Below are 22756 nucleotides of genomic sequence, written 5' to 3' on the forward strand. Positions count from 1 at the left end.
CACATGAGCATGTAGGAACAAAGAACTCATGGATCAAATGCGTAATGCCAATAATGCCCCATTTTAATGCTATTTTATAGCGAATAAAAATTCCAGGTCTCCACCTGAATTGCAGATTTTTATTGAGATATCTTTCCAGAGGCAAGAATTAGAGATATAAAATGAGAGAGAGAGTGACAGAGAGAGAGAGAGAGAGAGAGCAATATTTCTACATCATCATAACATCATACAGGTTCTCAAACTTATCAATTGACGAGAGGATGCATTTCAGATACAGGGATAAGGGCCCAATAATTTTTACACTTCCACTCCCAAAGCATAAGATCACAGAAACGAACTGCAAAAAGCTTTATAAACAAGACCCTTTCCACTACACAACCTGGCAAAGGCTCCAAAAACCACCCCCGGCTTATCACAGGCCTCTTTATTCCTATCTAAAGAAGCCTCTTCAGCTCAAGCCAAGCGAAATGGCGCCTCCCTTTTTTCCCTTTTCTTTTTAATAACTAAGCAAAGTAGCCTAGCAAACATGGCTATATGCAAGGGCAATATTTGTCATACCAAAACTTGCTGCCTATCAACACTCTATGCGTAATCGCCTCAATTCTGTTTGGAAAGTGGGGCTTGAAGTTAGAGTTCGACGCGCTAGAGTCCTTATATCCTCTCTTGAACACTCTCTTGAAATTCTTACAAGCTCCCATAGCGCACCTCCAGCTATCATATCCTTAGCATTCACTTCTGAGATGAAACACCATGGATGTAGAGGGACATATGGGGTCAATATCATAGAAACATACAGAATATGGCGCCGTTTTTATTTTAAGTAGAGATGTAAAAACGAGATAATCCCCATGTTTTCAGGTCACACCAAAACATTGCAAGACTGCCACATCATTTCGCATGCACACACTGTGTGGACACAGACAACTCAATATTGCAAGATTTTTCCCTTAAGTGTGTTTTGCAAGATTTCACCATATTTATCATTGATTTCTACATGACAATGGACTAAAATTATTCTTCAGTTTCAATAAGTTTAAAAGAAAAATAAAAGTTTAAAAATTATGAAATAATAAGTTACAAAAATTGAAAAATAGAAGATTATCATGTTTCCTTCATATAATTTATGATGCATACTTCCCTGTGATTCAAATTTTCTTTCTCAGTTTTCCCCGTGAATTCCTCAAGAAAAACCTATATGAATATATCCGTCAAGACATTGACAACCACGTGATTCTCAAGAACAAGATTTGGCATTGCTCAAAAAGGTCTTTTTTTGGGGAGGTTTATCACAAAACCCATGAGAGATGCAGTTTTTAGAGTTTTACACATTTGCAACTATTCCACTCATGATCTTGTGTCTTTTTCATGGGTATTTTGAAATAAAATCAAATAATATCGATAAATTTGTTAAATATTTCATATCTCGTGAGAGCTTTGTTAAATTTCACCTGTTTTTTTATGTTAAAAGGTAATTGCAGCTATTCTTTTAAAAAGTATAAGGACAAAGATACAAGGACCATGAGCCACTCACCATGTTGTGCCAGGTGGCAGAGTGCAAGCTCAATATGGCGCCTGATTGGAGAGGCTTCATTGTTTGCATTTTGCACAATCCAAGGGAGCGCCCCATCATCGATTAGTAACGACCTCCCACTTTTAGTCCCTGTAGCACACATATCTACCATTTAAAGTTCAGACCAAGACTCAAATTTTGGTTTTCACAACTATTTCGACCAAGGCTAGACTGATATTAATCCAAAATTGAATATCTCATACTGAATTGAGCAGCTATCTTTATCAAAAGAAACAGATGAAAGCTTATTTAATGTAAAAGCTGATAATTTCAAAATTTTCAGCTGAAATATGCCAAGTTAAATACAATTTTAAATAAAACGTTTCAGCTGAGGACCACGATTATATTTTAAAAAAGCTTTAAACAAGAAGTTCAAATGAGCAATTTCAAATTATTTCCGACATCGATATTCAACCTAAGTTGTAGAAGTTAGAGAGCCACAAGAACCACGTATACCCAGCAGAGGCAGCATGTAGATAGTAAAGAAAGTATCATAATCCAAAGGAGTATGGGATACATTATTGACAAAGGCACACCCACCTTTCATTCCTGAAATTGGACAAGAAGGACCCCAACCTTTATTAGGGCACAGTTAACATTACACCATCCAGCGTAGTGCAAGAAAAATCAAACCGGAACGGTCAACAAGATATGAGCCCGGAAGTGGTTGAACCGGCCTAACCAGCCGGCCAGTTCAACTGTTCTAACCGGGCAAGTCCCGGGCAATCAAAAAAGTGTTAAATAAAATACAAAAAAACTCTAATAACATATGAAAAACATATTTAAATAATGATTAAACAAAACACATCCAAATGAAGCTGAAAATTAATGAAAAAATGGATTTTAAAGAATCTGTGCCCAGGGGTATTTTTGAAATTTTCCAAAAACGATGGGAAAATGTAAAAATAAGTATTAACAGCCAAAACAATTTCCAATATTTTGCCATAATGATGAAAAACATTCAAAAAAATCTCTTATTTTTTAGGATTTTATATTAAAAAAAATGTTAAAAAATTTAAAAATACTCGGCAAGTCACCAAAACCGGCCGAAATCGGAACTGACCGGTTCCGATCTAACCGGGCAGTTATCGGATAGACCACCCGTGTTTTCCTTCAATGATCCAGCGTCAAGAATGGCTGATGGATAGTCCTTAATAGTACCATGTATCGTTCACCATTGGATTATGATATAATTTCATCAATGTTTTAAAACACAGAATGGGAAGGTGAGCCAGCCATCTGGGAAACCACTCCGGATCAGCAATCTTACCGATACTCCTGAGTGAGAATCGTCAATAAAAAAATGGAAAAAAATAAAAAAGAGAAAAATAATAATAACACAACTTAAAATCGTGGGAAACAAGAGGTCCAGGTCGCACAATTCCTAAACATAATCAGCTGGTTCCAATAATGTGGGAACCAGTCTGATTCCCGGTTCTCACCGGGCAGTGGATCCGTTTCCACTGATCCCCAATCAAGTTCTAGATCGACATTTTTTAAAACACTGATTTCCGTAAATTATATTAATGAGAGAAGAGTGCAGCATTTACCTTGAGTAGACGCCCTTGACTCACATTTCGCAAAGTTCGCAATACCACGAGCCACTTGGGCAAGTACGTCAGGATGCGCACATCTGACCATTCCCAACAATGCCTTTATACCACCTTCACCTCTCAGCTTTGTTTGTAACTTGTCTGAAGAAAGAAAAAATTAATTTCACTCTTAAAAGATATATACAAAAGAAGAAAGTGCCTTATCCGAAATGAAAGTTCAGCAAGTAGTGACTCAACAGTGCTTAGCACAAGGCATTGGGTATTTGGCCTTCTTGCCAGTTTAACAACTCCCAAGCTCAAACTTCAAATTCACACCATGATTATTTTTACCCTCATTGATTCACACAATGAGGTTAGTTGCTTTTCCTTTTCTTCTTTGATTAGATAAAGAAACTGATATTGGCAAATACCACTAAAATGGTAAAATTTTGTTTTGTCCCCATCAATTATGTCCAATAAAGTACTGTGCAAGAAGATTCTTCTAGCTTCTAAATAGTGATAAACTTCAGTCTCGTTTCCATTGCAACACCTGCTCTTCCCCTTATTTCTAAGGATACAGGATGTCAATAACTGTGAAATTTTCGAGCCATACTTATGAGATTCCTCTTTTCTTTTCTTAGTAATTGACAACAAGAACAAGCATGACGATAGAGACATTGGAGAAAATATGCAAGGTGCTCACTCAAGCGTGACTGTCATATGGCACAAGCAAATGCTAGTGACACAAAGTTTACCAAATATGGGGCCAAGTAACAAAAAGGATCTTGAACCATGTAAGTAAATAAAAGAGAAGATTGGGAGGACATGAAATAGCTATATGCAATGCCAGTTAGAACTTCCAATGTTATGAGCTCCTATTATACACACATTACTTTTCTGATTGTGATTATTAATCTCCCATTAATACAATGGTAATCCTAATCTGCCAATCGAATAAAGCCAACAAACATTAGCAACAAAAGTAATGGAACTCACCATTTCCACATAAATTTGCAATGGCTCCCGCTACCATCCGAAGAGTTTGAGGATCCTCAGCCTCAGCTGCTGTCGCTGATAATAAACTTATGCCCCCTTGATCCATTATGAGTTCCTGGTTAGTTTCTGTTAAGCACAAACACGAGAAAAATTATTAAATGCAACAATCTCCAATAAAGATGTGCACAGCAGAGCGGTAGAAACAACACTCTATGTTCAAAATGTGGAAGTCAAATTGGAAGTTGACCGCTAAAGAAGTGAATTGCATCAGCATGTCAGTCGGAAGTTGGTGATAGTAGTAAAAAAGTTTCCCTTTTTGAAACTTGTATTGATAAAAGAAGGATAATAAACTACATCATTGTAGTGTACATAATTAATTCATGATTCGAGTACACTATGGGTATTTATAATTAAGAAATGCCAAGAGCAGAAAAAATAGAAGTGAGAAAATTCAACAAAGCAGTCAAGCCCCTGTTTTTAATTGCCTAATCCCCAATTTGACTTCAGTTGGGCGATTGGACAAACTTTCTTAATAAAGAAACCAGTCATCATAGGAGGCTCATAATGCTGATCCCAAAATAAAAAATAAAAAATAAAAAAGAGCCCGGGAGACTCAAACACTCATCAGCCATTCAACAAGCATACCATTCATTGCAAGGTTGGCAACTGCACCCGCTGCAACCCTGCGGATTGTCTCATCCTCTGAGCTTCTCAGGAGCATCAACAAGGAAGTGAGCCCACCAGCATCCACAATCCTCTCCTGATTTGCTTCTGTTCTTGGCAAATTAACAAACGTCACAATTGCTGTGTACTTATAGACAACCTCATTTAATACTAAGAAAAAACATATTTTTAGGCAATACCATGTATCCTACCAACAAATGTTCAAAATAAACTTATTTATTATTTATGACAATGAACAAGTAATGGTAAAAATATTTGCAGCAATGTTCCTATCAGTTTGCATTTCACATAAGCCCATTTGCTCCATATAATATAATTTTTCTTGTTTAAAGATAATAAAATCTCAAGGTCGGCCATTTTTTACTGTAAGAAACTATATTTAAGAAACTTCAAATGATATGTAACAAAGACTGCTCCATGGATTAGAACATTTCGCTAGAAAGGATACTCTGATAGTTAAAGTTCCCACAAAATCCCAAAATGTTACAGCAAACCATATCCTTGCAAACCTGAACTGAGCAATTCCAAGGATGTTGTCAATTATCACACATAACTGTGACTACCCTGACATCTCAGCTTTTTATGAAGTCCAAAGAAGCATAGATTTTACTCAGCAGGGTCATCATTGGCATGCTTTCAATATTGTCCTTCTCATAAGATGTAGTTGGCAAGTTATATCATGTATGGGGAGAATTCCCAATGAGATTATCACTGAATTTTATGTCTGCATTTGCATCCATGCTGCTTCGTAAAACAAATGAAAGGTCAAGTGCTTCCTATCACCTACATCAAGTGCTTCCTATCACCTACATTATTTTATCAAATAATACTGTGCAAAGAAAGAGTTTTTTTTATCACGTGAAACTAAAGAAAGACAATTGAAAATGTAGATGCTAGTATTCAAATTAAAAGCCACCGCCATGGTCCATCCTTTTCTATCATTCAATGATGAATTTATTCCTTCCAAGTCAAAACAGCTATATGAGCAATTAGCAGGCAAGCCATCACATTGAGAGCATCCTTCTAAGAACAGTCACAAAATAGAACTATCAAATGTATTTGCTATGCCGGTTTAGCAATCAAGCTACGCATGCACTCAAAAAAGTGTCGATGGATGAAACAATTGTGGAACTTTGGAATCTCTATTATGGGTAAGCCAGTAATCATCAAGACGAGCATCAATTGTGGAATTTTGGAATCTCTATTATGGGTAAGCCAGTAATCATCAAGCCAAAGAAACAAAATTACACTCCAGGCCAGTTATATCAGTTAACAAATGTAAAATGCAACAGGTAGATTTCTTCAAGCATCAATTATAAAGTTAATACAAGCAGATCATTATAACCTCATCACCAAGAAAAAGGGCTAATAGTTATATAAATAAAAAGAGCTATAGGTACCTTCTGCTGCAAGGTTAGCAACCACTTTCACTGCATGAATCCGCACATCAGGATCCTCTGATTCGAGCAAGGATAAGATCTTTTGCAGTCCCACTGGCACATTAGAGAAATCTATGAGGTCCAGTTAGAGAATGGAGACAGGTAACAATACCAAGCAAAAGATACTGATAATATACACGTCTGGAAAGAGAACAGCAAAGAAAAGTGTAACAACCTTGCTCAAAGAGTTTCGCGATGGATGCTTTCTGCCCATTCCCTGAATCTTTAGTGTATGGATGCTTAACTGCGGCCATAAGGGCATCTATGCCAGTAAAAATCTTACCAGAACCTCCTCTATCAAGACTCCGCCTTGTCTAACAGCATGCACATATAATGAAGTCAACACATAAGACTCAAGCAACATGTAATACAAATTATAAGTGTTGCAACATACTTTCAGCATTTGATAAATCAAACGAGGACACGCCTAACACTAGAAAATATTAGCCACATTGAATACCAAATTAAGAGTTTCTCTTTTTTGGAAAGGCAATTTGAACGTTTTCTGATGCATCATAAAAACTAAATATTTAAGAGAAAGATCAAGCATACTTACTAGTTATTACAACACATTTCCATAAACTATCAAAACAAATAAAAAAGTGGTATAAAATGGAAAAAAAAAAAAGTTAACCTCATCAGCTTCAAAACTCATTTGCAACAATTGATTCTTTAGTACTTGTATCTCCTCTTCAAGCTTTTGTTTTTGACGAGCTTCATCTTCCAGCATCTTACCAAGTTTCAAAAACTCAACATTGTCTGCAGTCTGGGGCATTCACAAAATCAGGTTAAAGCAGATCAAGAAGGGAAATGTAGAATAAAATCATAATATAAAGATGTAACAAGCTCTTCAGAAAAATTAATGACACAGGTATTAAACCTCTAATTTTTTCGGTTGCACCAATTGACTTTTTAGATCATTGATCTCCTGATCAGCAGCTTGTCTCAACTGAATTTCCTTCTGAAGCAACTTTTTGAGCTCCACAACATCGTCAGAAGCAGACAAACCTGCTGCCTGGAAAATAGAAAAATGGTATTTTATCATTCAGACATACCTCAGCACATGAGAAACTCATATGGAAAAATGCGACATACAAATCAATGTAAACAAATGAGAAGCCAGGAAGGAAAGGTGATTTCTAGCCCCGTATTAAACTTACCAATAGAAGAATGACAAAGATTTCTACATCCTCTATCCTTTCATACTCTCAGTCAAATTATATGTCCAGTTTACTCAACCAAGCTCATAAAGTTGAAGGACTTTAGAAAGTCAAATCCCGGTCATTTGACTTTCAGGCCCAAATCCAACAATGAAGCCTAAAGGTGACTCTAGAGAAGGAATGAAACTCCCGTACTAAAAACTAGAAATTAGAGGTAAAGAACTTAGTTCCTTAAAATTACTGTATATAGATTGATCAGGACACATAATTAACTCAACTGAGGCGAACAAGCAAAAAAATGAACTCTAACTAATCCAAGAAACAAATAGCAGACAATTCCCAAAAGAAATGCAAAAGGAGAAAAATAGTCAACAGTATAGCTCAAGAAAACGAGGCCAGACAGGTGCAGTTCAGATCCAGGGTTTGGATCAAGCCAAAACCTTTCAGAGGCTCCAAAACAAAAACAGTGGGAGGTGGGGGGCCAGGTCCTACTCAAATGAACCAACCAATAAGGTAGTCCAACCCACCAATCCACTAGCCTGTCTATCTGGAACCCACCAATCCATTCAGAATTTTATTTTACGAATCCTGTTTGTCAGTGTTCAGAAACATACAAAATGCAAGTGATGGTGGTGAGACTCTAACCCAGTCCAACTCCTACCAAAAAGAACCAGCCACCACCTACCAAAAAGAACCAGCCACCACTGGAGTACAAATGACATAATATTACAAGAACTATCTGCATCTGTGCCATATTTTATGATATTTACATTTAAACTAGTTCTTTTGAAATGATATATTCGTATGTGTGTGTATTGGAAAAACCCCTTGCCTAGATTGGCAAATAAATGGTCATGCAAGGGTCCAACACAAGATAAAAATCAAAAGATAAAAATCCAAGATAACAAAGATGACAGTAGAAAGGATATCAAAGTAGGAAAGAAAACAAACCTCCTGCACACGAGTCTCATCTATGCCCTTGTCTTTGGCTTCCTTTTCAAGTCTGCCATTACTTAGTTTTTGCTGATTAATTTTCCACTGTTCCTCAAGTTTCCTGATTGCTTCCATATACTCCTTCTGATACTTCAATCTTTCACACTACAGTAAGAATCACAGATGTCCTCTATATCAGCTAAAATAAAGCATCCACATAAAAAAGGCTGAGCCTAAATAAGAGAGAGAATGCATGGCAAGCATACTAAAAACGAAAAGAGTAGTTGAATGAAATTTTTTAGCACATTTTCATCCAAAGAACAGCCAAAGCTTTCTCGAGTAACAATTTAACAAACTTAAATAGATAGCTAGTAGCAGCATCAGAAAATATATATAGCCAGCACATATGTGTGCATCAGCAAGGAGATGTAAAGAGGCGAATGTGATTTTTTATGGTCCTTGTACAAAACCACAAGATGGAGAGATGCAGAATGGGAGGTTAAGGGAGAGGTGATGGAGTAAGGGGATAAATGTGATTTTATGGTCCTTGTACAGGAAGTGGAAGGAGCAGAAAAAGATTTTGACTTCATACCTTATAGAATGGTCAGAAGCCCTGCCAGAATTGTTGCCAAGAAATTATCTATGACAATGGAAGAAAAGATAAGACCCAGTATACCTCCATGCTACAATGCATTGGCCTGAGTCAGGTAGATTACGAATGTTGCAATGGTTGTCCATAAGTGCTTGGTCTGGGCATTCTAGAATATAATGTAAAGGATGAGGCCCAGAAGCAGGTCAAGGCCGTGAAGGAGTGTTTGTTTTAGAAACTTGACAACACCTATCTATTATGGCAAAGGGAACTGTAAGAGGTTATTTTTTTAGCACAATACCAGTAAGGCAGGAACCCTCCTTTTCCTATTCTTATATGTGATGATATGAGAGATTTTCAGTTGCATAGTGAGTGGATGATTGGTTGAAGGGTTTGCTGGAGCTTCTGGTTTAGCTTTGATCGACCTTCAGAGATTATATCTTGGTGCTTTATAATTCTTCAGTTTATCAGCCATAAAAGTTAGGCTTGATGATGCACGTTAGCGATGATGCTATAGACAGGTATTAGGTCAAAAATTGAGTTCAGGGAAGTGCTTGATGATGCATATGGGAATGGAAAGGTGGGTCCCCCATGATAGCAAGGCCACTGAACTGTAAACTTCAGTAGCTCCCAAGCCCTTAACTGACCCTGCCATTGTGCATGGTGGAATTTGAGATAGACGTATGGGATCTGGCAGTGAGCAGGTTGAGTGGAGGCTGACCCGGTGAAATTCGTTAGTTTCCACTTTAGGGGCAGAGGGGCATCAAAGTATTTTTATTCTTTTTATCTGAAAGATAAGACAAGAAAGTACATGTAATTATTACATCTAGTCGTTGCAAAGTAGCAGATAAATAACGACACACGCAAACAGGAGGTAGAGAAGAGAGCTGAAAGATAAGTACACTAAGGGAAGAGGATGACCCTCGACATCAGGCGATAATGTTGGCTTATTGCCTACTAAGTGTATCACTGGACTGCTTCCAATATAGGTTAAGAAGTCCACAGTCTCATTTGCCATCTTCCAAATTGATGGAACAGAACGTCCTGCCCCTTGCATTGGCCAAATATCATCCATCACAGCAGCTAGCCTCCGAGGATAAAGCACCCCAACCCCACTTACGGGCCCATCGTAAAACTTTCAAGGATTCCCTTTCAAAAATTAGTGATTCACTATAATGCGCAAAGAATACTAGAAAACCACTACTCAAACTCATAAAATGAGACTGTCCCCAATGTACTTCATGTTTCATTTTAGAATCCCCTGTCAACCTCACGCTCATCAAGTAGGCACAAGGCTATTGGGGATGTCCAACTAACCAAGCCTGAAGCATGGTACAAAAAGTTCTTTCCAACTGCCTTGGTAAAGCCGTTTGCTAGATCTATAGCAGTCACACATTAAGATTTGGTAAGTTTGTTTTTCAGGTGCACCAAGCAATCGAATGAACCGTAATTGACGAGAGTTTACATTCCAGATTTTCTGGTTTTCATAGTGTTGCTTCGCTCGAAACTAAAATATGGTAGTAATGGAACTGTGAATATCAAAATGTGAGTGCAATTCAAAATGACTAATGAAAAGAAGTTATGTATGAGTCAGTTTGAGGTCAGGCCAACCAGTACTTGATCTTAAAGGCTTTCCAGAAAGTATTAAAAGCAATTATAAAAAAAAGAGATCAATAAAGTGATAATGATTTCATCCCTTCACCAAAAAAACAAGTCCAAAAATAAATCAGCAAAGAATTACTAGGTACATAACTTTTCAATCAAAATATAAAAGATTGGGAGTAGAGCATGAGAAAAAAGACAAATTTGGCAAGACAATATTAAACAGAATCAGATAAATTGTATGAAAAACTTGCAGTTCGCAAACCCGAAACCAAACTCAGAACTGGATGCTCAATAGGTTCGGGTGGACATGGCAACTAGGTGGGTCAAGGAAATTGACCAGGTGGGTATTTTCCGATTTGTTATGAAATCTATATTTTAAACCCATGAAAATAATTACAAAACCTGGTCTGGGTGTCACCCTGAACTGACCCGGCCATACACTGGGCGTGTCCAACTCAGGCAAGTCCAGGTTGACTAGCTGGGTTCCCAAATTGTGGAGAGACTAACCTCCAAAGAATCCGCGTACTTCCTTTCAGCCATACTTATGCGTTCTTGTGCTTCAATAGATATTTTCTCGATCTCATCCTCAAAAAACTTCTTTTGTCGCTCATTTTCAGCTAGCACTTTGTCCAGTTCTCTCTCCAGTTTTCTGCATAGGCTTTTATAATCAAATTCTTCCTTAAGTTTCACCATGTTCTCCACTTTCATTGCCTAAAACGAGAACAAATTTCCACCATGAATGAACTCAACAAAAGAAGATATACCAAAAAGAACTTTAAATCGATTTCAAATCATACAGCTTCAGATTCTGTAAGTGAACAAAAACATAAGCCATACATGGCTAACATGCAACCAAGAAAATAATGTCGAGTACCGACCTTTTCCTGGCAATGGCTGTGCAACAAAGACAATCAGAAAGTAAGGTATACTTTAAAGTTCGGTGATATTCGAAAGCATGAACTTCTTTCACAAAGAAAATTTGCCTCAATACCAATTAAGTGCCAGATGAAATAAAAGACCAAAGTCAAAAAAAATCAAAGGATACATTTGAATTTCTTTTCCAGTGCATGCAAATCTATCGGGAGATATCCTAGGAAATACAATAACAATCTTTTTCTTGAATCAATAAAACAAGAACAGTGACCTTTAAAGAGTATAAAAGACCAAAACAGCAGCTACTCAAAGATCCATAGAATAAAAAATATGTTGCAACAACACACACCATGCTTTGCTCAGCATGTCTAAGGACATAACTTGAAGGGCCAATAATTTCAAACGAAACACAAGCAATCTGGCAAACACAATATTTCGATAATTCCTAGAGACTTAGTTTTAGGATCCCCATTCTAAGGCAGAGTTCCCTCTCTTGAAACAAAGCCTCCAACCTATTGCAATTATGAGTAGCTCATAAAAGAAAACAGTTTCAACACTCCTTCCCCCCTCCCCCACCTCCCACCCCTTGCTCCCTATCCTACTCCCACATCACTCCCTGGACATTTCTAGTTAGGAAAAATTGAACGCCTGCCCAATAGGAGCATTTTTGCAGACACCCATGAAGGTTTCAGGTCTAGAACATGTCTGTGGTATTTGATACCACAGTTCACAAAAATTGAACTAGAGGAAACCATCAGGGAACAAGTCAATGAACATATGGCTAGGAAAATAAACGTAATATTCAAATAAACAAAAAGTAGTTCAAATTGGGAGAAGAGAGACAATTGAGTGACAATTTTCAAAACATCAAACGAAGTACACAAAATTTCAGCACTACTTCAAGGCTTGAAAGAAACTGTCCAAACCTTCCAGTAAGTGCTGCAAGCATGTCCAATACTTTGCAGGACGTGTTTATCATTAAGAGTCAATGGCATTTACCGGATTTCCAAAATTGGTCTAACAGTATAAATGCAGTCGTTCCTCATTCACAGGTAACCAATACAAGTTGATGTGTCAAGACATCTCATAGAACACTTCCAGATCATATGGGTAATATGTTAGAATGCAGCTTCAATGCATATAATGCTATTGGTGCATGTCAACATAAGAAGCAAAGGAAAAATATACATGCCAAGGTAAAGAGGCCAACAAGAACACAAATAAAAGCATATTACTTATACCCACTGCCCCAAATCTGTGCATGTAACACACAGGATGTATGCAAGAACAAGACCAGGATGCAGAGACGTCACCAACTTCCTTCACACTACTGTAAGTGTTTCTTTTCCAAATTGTAAACCACTCAAAATTTAACATTTGGCATTTTGGACAAATATTCATTCGAAGCAAAGATTAGAGTAGCATTCACTACATCAAATATCCACCCTCGAGGCCCTCAACACATTAAAAAGTCGAACCATATTCTAAGACACATATTACTAAACCAAATTAAGACTATTATCAGTACAGGAAATAAGTTTATAATCAGAAAACACATCAACTACTTTAACAATTTGAACATTACGAACAAGTTTGTGTGGACTGAATAGAGGCAGCCAATGGAAAGCACCAAAAGTAAGAAATTTCATATTTTCCCACGAAGTCGACATATCCATTACTACAAGACTGACAATCAATAATTTTCATTAAAACAAATAACAGTAGTAACCAAATATGAGCAACCCACCCTTTGACCAAACATTATAGTACTAGCTGTCTCTCCTCTATGGCGTGGTGAAGGACCAATGGTAACAATCAATGAAGTTCTTGCAGTACCTGATACATTTCAAATAAAATGTCAATAACACGATCAAACAAACAATCCACTCAAAATATACATGTTCAAACAAACAACAATGACAACAGTACCACCGGAATGACAATAATGAGTCAAGAATCAAGAAAAAGACAAAATATTAAGACAGCTAAAAAAAGAAAAAGGCTTTTGCAGGTCAATAAATACATACCCCCTAATGAGTGTGCTTCCAATTGTAAGTTCTAGGCAGGCATATTTCCAATTCAAACTCCATGTAGATAAAACTACTATTCCAGGAATAATTAATATATATACCACTGATAATCTTTCATAATAAAATCCATACAGATGATTATACAGAAACATAATAAAGAATAAGCAAACCACTATGCTAACAAAATCTTACAATCCATATATTTTAAAATGACTCACCTCCAAATGAATCTCGGAGCAACCTCGTAAGCTTTGAATCTCGTGTAGGCACATGGGGACTATTCTCGGCAAGTGCATTGATGCACTTCCCAAGTGCACTCAGTGACAGATTAATGGACTTTGCTTCCTCTAGAGTGTGCCCTTCACTTCCTGCCAAACACAACAACAAAGAATATACCACAATTTCGGTTGAATAAAGATTATATTTTTGTTACACAAACATAGAACAAAAGGGCAACAGAACCACAAAAAGCAGAAGCCACAAACACATTCACTAGCAAGAACTACCAGTAGGTAATACATTCCTGATGGATTTGCCAAATAAGGAGACAAAAATCTGAGTCTAAATCAAAGATTGAATGGTACAGAATTGTAGCTTCTAGCATTGAGAAAAATGAGAAACTTTCATACTCTGTACGTTGGCTATGTGGCCTTTGTTATTGTTTCTATCACTTAGCAAGAAGAGAAGATTATCTCAAGTTTGAAAATAAAGACATGCCAATGCAATAAGGCACAGGCAAAGCTATTTTCTTTTTCCTTTGTTTGGACCAATAATAGACAAAGCTAATTCAACAAATATAAAATACAGGCTTAGGCTAAAATATATGTCTGGGTTCCTGATAGCATGAAATTGGATCTTTGAAAATTTTTAGTGATACCTGATTTGTCAATGCGCTCTGAACCTGCCAAATCGACAACAACTAGTTTGCTCTTTCTTACAAGAGGTGCCTGGAAACTTTTATGTAAGAGAGAGGCATTCCCATTCTCAGTTGGTAGAGGTAGATCTCTGTAGGGCCTTCCCTTTACAGTCCGCCTGACATGTACCTAATTCAAGAGCGATCTAAATACAATTATTACAAGTGTTTGGGCATGCATTTAATTAAACTGGATCGCAACCTAAATCATCTAAATTCGAACAACCAAACATGCAATTCACCATTAAAATGGCATGACTACGAGAAGATTCGGTATTCAATTTAGTGTTTGCTGCAAATCGGTGTGCTTCCCCAAGCCTTAGGAGCTCCACAAAACTCTGTTGATCTCTTATTTCAGCTACAATCGCACCAGGAACTGAAACATCTCCAGTCTTGGGGTCTTCCACAATGGCAATATTGTCATTTCCAGGATCAAGGAGGTCCTGGATGGTCTCCATATAAAGCTGCCCATACAAGTGCAGGGAAAACAACATCGTGTCAGCGATAGCCCTAGAAGTCATTGATATAGTTTATCATGTTGTATTCAATACACCCAAACCCAACAAGAACCAAATGATAATGACAAGTTGGTTTTGTAATAAAAAATCACGTAATAATAGAATTCTCATACATAGGTTTTAAAACATTTTATTAACTATATTTAATCAAACATTCATAAGACCCAAATACCTGCATGTATGAGACTGAAACAGAGTCGGTGTCAGGTGAAATATCTGCAAAAATATCCTCCATTGACCGCACCATTATCCCACGTGCAGCAGTGTCTTCCTCTCCAAGCCGTCCAAGTGTAAAAGTCTTTCCAGTTCCGGTCTGTCCATAAGCCATAACAGTACCATTGTAGCCCTCCAAGACACTCTGTACAGAAAGATATAGCGGTTAGATACATGCCACAAGAAACTCCATCCCATATGGAATCAGAGAGCATGTATGCAGAATTACATGTTAAGCCAATTGACCATGGCAAGAAATTTAGCACTGAAGGCTCATGAATAAGAAAGAAGAATTTTAATATATCGCAAACAAGAGGAGTATATCGAACTGTAATTAAGATTGGGTAATGAAGATTGGTACACAAAATAAGGTCCCTAATGCACAACTTGAGCCACCAGAAAACAAGCTCTTCAAAAAGAATAGGAAAGATGATGCCGAAAAACAACACCAAAGACAGAGTGTATCTTCACTCAATAAACCAAAATGCACTTTCCTAGAAAAGTTAAAAAGAAACCGAGCATGTTAGGCACAATAAAGACATGGTGATCATATTTCTCACAAGAAAAGAAAAAGAAATAACAGAGAATTACACAAAGAAAAATAACAGAGCACCTAAATATGATAATAAATACCTCAACAACAGGCTTTGCCACAACTTCATATACACGCTTTTGAGACGCACATTCAGTAAGCACTTCGTCAAACTGATAGGTGTCAGAGTCCCAATTATTTTTACGTAATTTCAGGCGTTTGAGCTGAAATTACCACACAAAAAATAAAATAAATAAAATTACAGACTACAATCTCCTAAAGAATATGTAAAAGGGCCACAACATAGACTAGTGGCATAAGGAACTAGAGAACACCTCCGGCTGTAGTTCAACGCAATCTGCAAAATCAGCATCGGCGACCAATTCTTCTGCATTGCGTGGTCGCAACCGTACAGCTACCCTGACTCTAGCAGAAACTGCCAATCAAATTAAAACCATTAAGAAACAAAATTCTTCAATATCCATAAAGCTTAATACAGGAAAATATCCTTCTGCACAATGGAATGCATTAAAGGAAATGAAGACATCAACAAAGAATAGAAAATAAATTACAAATAAAAAGGAAAACATGAAATAATGTATAAATGGATTTGATAAAGCATTAAGTTACCTAGAAAGCCAGAGAGAGAATGAGAGAGAGAGGGAGAGAAAAAGAGTTTGCAAGGAGAATGATTTTCTACTATGCACAGAAACACCTAGGATTAGCCAAGGTAATGTTACTTTTGGGAGCTCACATTGCCACTGCACAAGGTTCTTGAGCATATGCTTAATCACCAAAGGACCAAAACTGGAATGCTTAAGCACATCCGTTTAGCCATTTCCAATGCACAAGCTTTGGTCATGCACAACTATCTAAGTGGACTAAATCAGCAATATTTGACCAAAATTTAATCTAGAAAGAAGCTCATCCAAACTTCCCACACTGCAAGGGGGCAAGTCCCCTTGGTTCTTTCACCTTGAACTGGCCAGATATTAACTCTACAGGCTTATTCCTTAACCACCTAAAACCAACAAGTCCCAGATTCATTCATAAAATCTAGAAGTGATGAGACAGCATTTGAAATCAGAATTCAGAAGCCAGCCATCTTATTTATAAAAAATAATATACTAGTTCATACACCAATAAATGGTTTCAAATTTTTATTTGTTTTCTCCAAAGAGTAAAATTAACGTTTATAATTAACAAGAAATTGAATCTATGTTTTGAAGTAACTTTAACCCAAACTGAATGAGAACAGTCTAGGACAACCAAATCAGAACCCTCATAGATTCGATCTAGTATGAATTCAACTACTGTGCACCTGAATAACTATGAAACAGAAAAACATGTACATAAACACAGCCCATGCAATAATAACAACTCGTTGCTAATATCGTACAGGAAATTCCCCACATTCCCAACCCCAGGAAATCCTTCCAAAATCCAACCAACTCCACAGGATCTACCCCAAATGTAGAGATGAGGGAAGAAGTACCACATGTAAATTCTGAGGCTGCTCCAGAATGCAACATGTGTTTCACATACAAGTGCGCACGCACGCACATGAACACCACAAATACGAATGAACACCCCAAGCATGTGCACATTCACAGGCACACACATGTGCATGCACAAACACACTACCATGCCTATGCACACTGCAACGGGTAACTAGTTATAGGTATTATGGAGCTCAGCATCTTTGTCTGAGAATTAAAGGCCCCAAGCCCAAATTTTCCTAATGATATTTCTGTCATCAAAAGAGAGAGAGAGAGAGAGAGAGAGAATAATTTGTGTACAACACATGTTAGAGCCGGAAACAAGTTGGAAAACCAAGGCAAGAGAAAATGAGAAATATACTAACCGCCTAGCCTTGATATGTCCATTGGATTGCCCCATAATCAAACACGCCAATATGACTTTGAAGTAGTAACTCATAAAAGTATAACTAAAGTGGAAGTATTAAAGAAAAAACAAATGTCTACATAAATCCAAGGGAAAGGCTAGAGCGAGGGACAAAGTAGATCATTTGTGTGATATATAATGTTGTTAATAAGAATGTTTGTTTCTCAAGAACCAGAATTTATATTTCCCTAAACATAGCTTGTAAAAATTTAAATTAACTATAATCTATATCCCTGAAGAATGGCCTATTATTGATTTTGTATCAATCAAACTGATATATCAAGTTACTCAAGCAGGAGCAAACAAACTGAGATGTGAACAATGGCGAGGGAAGAGTGAGAGAGTAAAAGACATAAGATGATGGGGGATCTGAACCCAAGAAGAAAACCTGTCTTCTATTGCCTGCTTGTGCTAATTTGTCCGCAAAGTCATTGGCCAATCTCCCAACATGTTGGAAATTCACTTGCTGATCCCAACAAAGGTAACACATTTCCTCCAATTTATCAGATAATCTCCATGGACAAGAAGCCTCTCCTAACGCCCAACAAATAACATTCAAACAGTAATTTGGGCTAGTATAGGCCCAGACAAATATCTGATAAAAAAAACACCGTAACCCTCTTAGGAACACCAAGGCTCAGCTATAATGGCATCTCGAGGTCCAATTGGGCGTGCAGGTACGATACGAGTCTCTCCGAACCAGTTTCTAATGCATACCCCTGCATCGAGAGGGGCAGGTTTTCTCAATAGTTTCCACCAAAATTGAGTTTAAAAGCCCCAGTTGAAGACTTGTTCACGAGTTTCGAACTGGGTGAGCTAGAACCCAGCTGTTCACCAATAAATACCATTTTCTCACCAAATCAAATGCTTGAAAACCTTTCAAATGAGGGTCAAAGATATAATCATGTCTCTAGCTTGAACCCTGAAGTTTGTGGTTCCAGATTACTTACCCTTGAATATCCACTTATTTGTTTCTAACCGAATCCCTCAGAGAGTGGCCGCAAAGTTGATATTCCACAAGCTGCCCTCTTTTGTGAAAATGGGCAAAAACTCCAACATCCCCATGACATTAAACTCCTCATTTGCTCACTCTCTCTTGTCTACTCTATATCATTTGAAGAAACCATCTCTCCCCCTCCCTCCCATTCCATCATCATTTTTCTCTCTTTCACTCTGATTTGATTCTTTCTCTTCCCCTACTCGGTTGCTCACCCAGTACTCAACTAATCAAAAACAACCCCCAGCCAATGTTTATAAAACAACAATAATATATCAGAAGCTACTAATCAGAACTAGCGACAATTACAAGGTGACATGGTGTTTAAGAGGCATTGATCGTTATAGAACTTATGAAGGGTGCGAATAGTACCCCCATGATTTCATATTTCCAGGGCAAGTTAATCACCGCATGAATTAATTGATGTCCATTTTTCATGGAAAAACATGAATTATTTGATGTTGATATCTATTGAATGATAATATCAACTTAGAGGCATTAGCTGCATTACTTGGATTTAATGGGTATCGCTGTATCAGTACGAAAATAATTGTGTGCTCAAATAGCCCTAATGTAATAATAGGGAAATATTTATTATCTGGCAGAATCAGCAACACCCCACAGTTGTTGCTGATTCTAGGGTTTGCCTGTCATTTAGGGAGTGTATATAAGGGGAATGCTTGCAGTTGCAGCTTTGCACCAGAGATAGCAGGTCGTATGTTTTAGGAAAGATTAGGTCTCCCACAATTAAGAGAGACAAGGAAAGAACATGAAGCTAGAGATAGAGACAACAAGGAAGATACCAAGAGAGAGAGAGGAAGAGAGTTGGATGGAAAGGGTGAACTTAGGGCATGTTTGGTAATGGGCAAAGTCACTACCATGTTTTGCAAGTGAGTTCTACCAGTAGAAGTCGGTACTTGGGAACCAGTTTTTTGCGGAAAACTCGCTACCATGTTTTGTAAGTGAGTTTACTGGGAACTTTGATGACTGCAGGAAATTGCTTTCCTCAATTTTTCAAGGAAATGCAGTCATTCTCCTTGGGGGGGTAGGGAACACATTTCTACAAAAAATAAACTCATTTGGTCACTTTCACTCATCTACTCTCTCTCACTTGAAGGCGCGCACACGCTCGCTCCCACACACAAAATGCAATGGGGGCAAGGCAATAGCTAGGAAGTATGAAGCTCTGCTCCTTTGTCAAATACTTAAAGGCTCAAAGAAACTCACCTAATGGAATTTCTGCGACAAAAATGAGAAGTATATGTGTATGAAACATTTCAGAGAGTGCAAACAAGTTGAAAAAAGAACGGCCGAGAAAATGAGACATATAGCACTTATCTTTCCTTGACATGGCCATTGAATTGCCCTATAGACTATAGCCAAACACTTATTTTGAAGTTATGACTCATAAAAGCATAATCAAACTGGGCAAAAAAATTAAAGAAAAAATGTGTTACTATATAAATCCAGAGAGAAGGCTGGACTCTGTGACAACCTAGATCCTATGTCTGACATATAATATTGTTAATAAGAATATTTCTTTCTCAAAAAGGGATACATCCCTTTTTTTTTCTTTTTTCTTTTTTTTGAGAAGATACATCCCTTAACATAGTTCATAGGAAACTTAAATAACTATAACCTAAATCCCCCAAGAATCCCTTTTTCTTAACTTGCAGCAATGAAACTGATACATTTTACTCAAGCTGGACTAAACAAATTGAGACATGAACCCTGACCAAACAAATTGACACATGACCCCAGACACATCCACGCACGCACGCAGGGAGGATGGGGATTTGAGCCATGAAGAGATATTGTCTCCCATTGACTATGCGTGCTAATGTGTCTGCAAAGTCATTGGCCAATCTCCAAACATGTAGAAAATTTTCACTTGCTAATCCCACAATAGGTCATATATTCCCTCCAGTTCATCAGATAATCTCCATGGAGGAGTACCTTCTCCTTGTACCCTCACCTACGACTTGAAGTGGGCCCGATAGAGATTTGAAAAAAATGTGTAACCCTGTTAGCAGTCCCAAAGCCTCAGCTGTATTTGCACCTGAAGTTCCAATTGGGCCTGCATATACAATGCAAGTCAATACATACCAGTCTCCAATGACTAATCCTATGTCGGTAAGGCCTGGAACTCCATAAGAGCTTTCATCGAAGTTGAGGTTGAGAATTCTTCCTCCATGAGATCCGAATAGGATGAGCCGGACACAGCTGTTCACCACTAAATACCATCTTCTCGCCAAATCCAACACCCATAAACCTTAAAACTTCTTTCTAATGAGTGTCAAAAATGTAATTATGTCTTTAACTCGATCCCCAAAGGTTCTGGCTCTAGTCCACTGACCCTCGAGTATCAACTTATTACTTTCTAATCAAATTCCCGGTAGAGTGTACCCCTTTTGTGAAAATGGGCGAAAACTCCAACATCCCCCATGAATACCCTTAGTAACTTAAGCACACCTAATCCAATTTATTTTTTTAACATTAAAATTTATCCTATAAGACAATAAATTGATTTGTTTTGGAAAACATACCCCTCAACTTTTGTATTTCTAAAAGTAACAAAGCCAAACACAGACCTCATCTCTTATTGTTCAACCAAAACTTTAAGTGCCAGCATCAGTTCCGTGTTCAACAGGAAGTCAAGTCACACACAAATATGTATTTTTAGTCTCATGTAGTAAGATGTAAGCAAAAAGAGGCAGAAGTAGATATTTTTGTAACACATCTGATAATAGTAGCAAGAATAGACGAACTCATAGACAACCTATTTTCTAATCAAAATGTTCTAAATATCAAACCCAAAAAAATTACAATGAATTAGGAAAAGCAAAACAACAAAAGCCTCTTCCAATTTGGAATCCAATTAGATAATCACAAGCAGCAAGAATATCAAAAGAAATTATAAGATGGTATTTTACAAATGAACTTGCCTTAGTGATGAATAGTCTTCTCCATCACAAGCGTTTGAGTATTATCACTTAGTGAGTTAGTGTATTGCAATACAAAAGTCTAAGTTGTGAAACCAGAAAACAAAAGAACTTGCCATAATGATAAGCAAACACTAAAAAGAGTTTGAGTATCAGCAGCATTTAATGTACCATAAAACAAGATTCCAAATTTCGATAGAAGAAAAATAAGTTCAAAATCAAAGTGAATGTATACTGCCTAGACCAACTACTTGCCCTGATATTGCCCTGATATTACAGTAACGAATCTAATTCAGGACAGTGCAGGTTACTCTATGCGGCAAACTCTTAACCAATGACACTTCACAATGAACAATTCTTCAGGACTAATTCAAATGGAAACAATGCAATACTGACAATCAGATCAAATATTCATCATGGTTTGATAGCTAATGGGACTGAAATTTGGGATTAGAGGAATGCCTTGAAGAACAAAGTGAATATGCACTGTATGATCCTTATTCATAATTGAGTAAGAGATCTGATACTGGACTGAGCCAAATCATGAGTTATTCAGAAACCAGAAAGGAACTATTCCAATTAGAGAATGTATTTATAATTCCAAACAATGAGATCAATGTTTCGCCATCATCCAGAAAACAGCACTTGCTTCAGTTATGAAATTGCTAAATGACATGAATAATTAAAACCAGACCACTAAGCAGAACTCCTAAATCATCAAAACCCCATACATTCAGTCAGTATGCCACATTATACCATAATCAAGCATTTCACAAACGAAACTTGGAAACGCAGAGTGGATATCAAAACCTCCCTATCAAGCCCCTAGGCCACTAAGATTAGCGGAAGGAAGCCAGATCTCATTTGCTTTATATTATAGCAGATAAGAGAGAGAGAATCCAAACAAGAGAAAGTGCAGTTTTAAAACAAAGCAAAACCAACCTGCACCGTCATCCTTGTTCCCAGGACCAGCAAGCGAACCTGAAATGGTTCTTCTTGTGCCAGAAGGCGATGGCTGAGAAGCTTTTTGTCGATTCGAAGTCTTTATTGCCGAATTCACCGATAAAGGCCGTTCAACTTTCAAGGGCGCTTTAGAGGTGCCGTTTCTTAAAGCACTAGAAGCCATACTGGAACCAGAGACACACTCAGGCCATTACCAGAGAAAATAATACTCCACAAACCCTAGTTTTCTCGATCATTTCAAGAGAACTAAAGCTGATAGAGCCAGAGTACTAGCGTGAAAGTTCGGAAAATGTTCGCTTGCAGGCAAACTAGAGAGAGAAAGAGAATAAAGAAGGGGCTGACGCTTCTGGTTCAAATGGTGT

The 22756-nt window shown here is 37.5% G+C and overlaps 1 protein-coding gene across 2 annotated transcripts; it reads right to left on the bottom strand.

Moving 5' to 3' along the window:
• Positions 1 to 231: 231 nt before the first annotated feature.
• LOC18441509 (kinesin-like protein KIN-UB) lies at positions 232 to 22756 on the bottom strand. 2 transcript variants are annotated; one of them, XM_006851741.4, is made up of 19 exons: positions 22374 to 22756; positions 15923 to 16023; positions 15689 to 15811; positions 15015 to 15200; positions 14567 to 14788; positions 14289 to 14454; positions 13630 to 13779; positions 13129 to 13217; positions 11016 to 11219; positions 8333 to 8479; positions 7102 to 7236; positions 6856 to 6987; positions 6397 to 6535; positions 6183 to 6275; positions 4744 to 4869; positions 4099 to 4224; positions 3121 to 3264; positions 1532 to 1660; positions 232 to 735 (listed from the first exon to the last, which is right to left on the bottom strand). In XM_006851741.4, exons 1-19 carry the CDS (start codon positions 22555 to 22557, stop codon positions 575 to 577), a joined length of 2757 nt encoding a protein of 918 aa, XP_006851803.1. In that variant the 5' UTR covers positions 22558 to 22756; the 3' UTR covers positions 232 to 574. The 2 variants fall into 2 exon arrangements, with proteins under 2 accessions (XP_006851803.1, XP_011626042.1); XM_011627740.3 differs by having other exon boundaries at positions 1532 to 1675.

Source organism: Amborella trichopoda, chromosome 9, assembly GCF_054954075.1.
Source record: "Amborella trichopoda isolate Santa Cruz 75 chromosome 9, AtrichopodaSantaCruz75HAP2 v2.0, whole genome shotgun sequence".
Taxonomy (NCBI): Eukaryota; Viridiplantae; Streptophyta; class Magnoliopsida; order Amborellales; family Amborellaceae; genus Amborella; species Amborella trichopoda.

Excerpts from the sequence above, each read along its gene's own strand:
- LOC18441509 (XM_011627740.3), bottom strand. The coding sequence starts at position 22,557 with ATGGCTTCTAGTGCTTTAAGAAACGGCACCTCTAAAGCGCCCTTGAAA. Across the intron at positions 16,024-22,373 it reads GAACAAGGATGACGGTGCAG|TTTCTGCTAGAGTCAGGGTA; the intron begins GTTGGTTTTGCT and ends TTTGATTGGCAG. Across the intron at positions 11,220-13,128 it reads CTATAATGTTTGGTCAAAGG|GCAATGAAAGTGGAGAACAT; the intron begins GTGGGTTGCTCA and ends TTCTCGTTTTAG.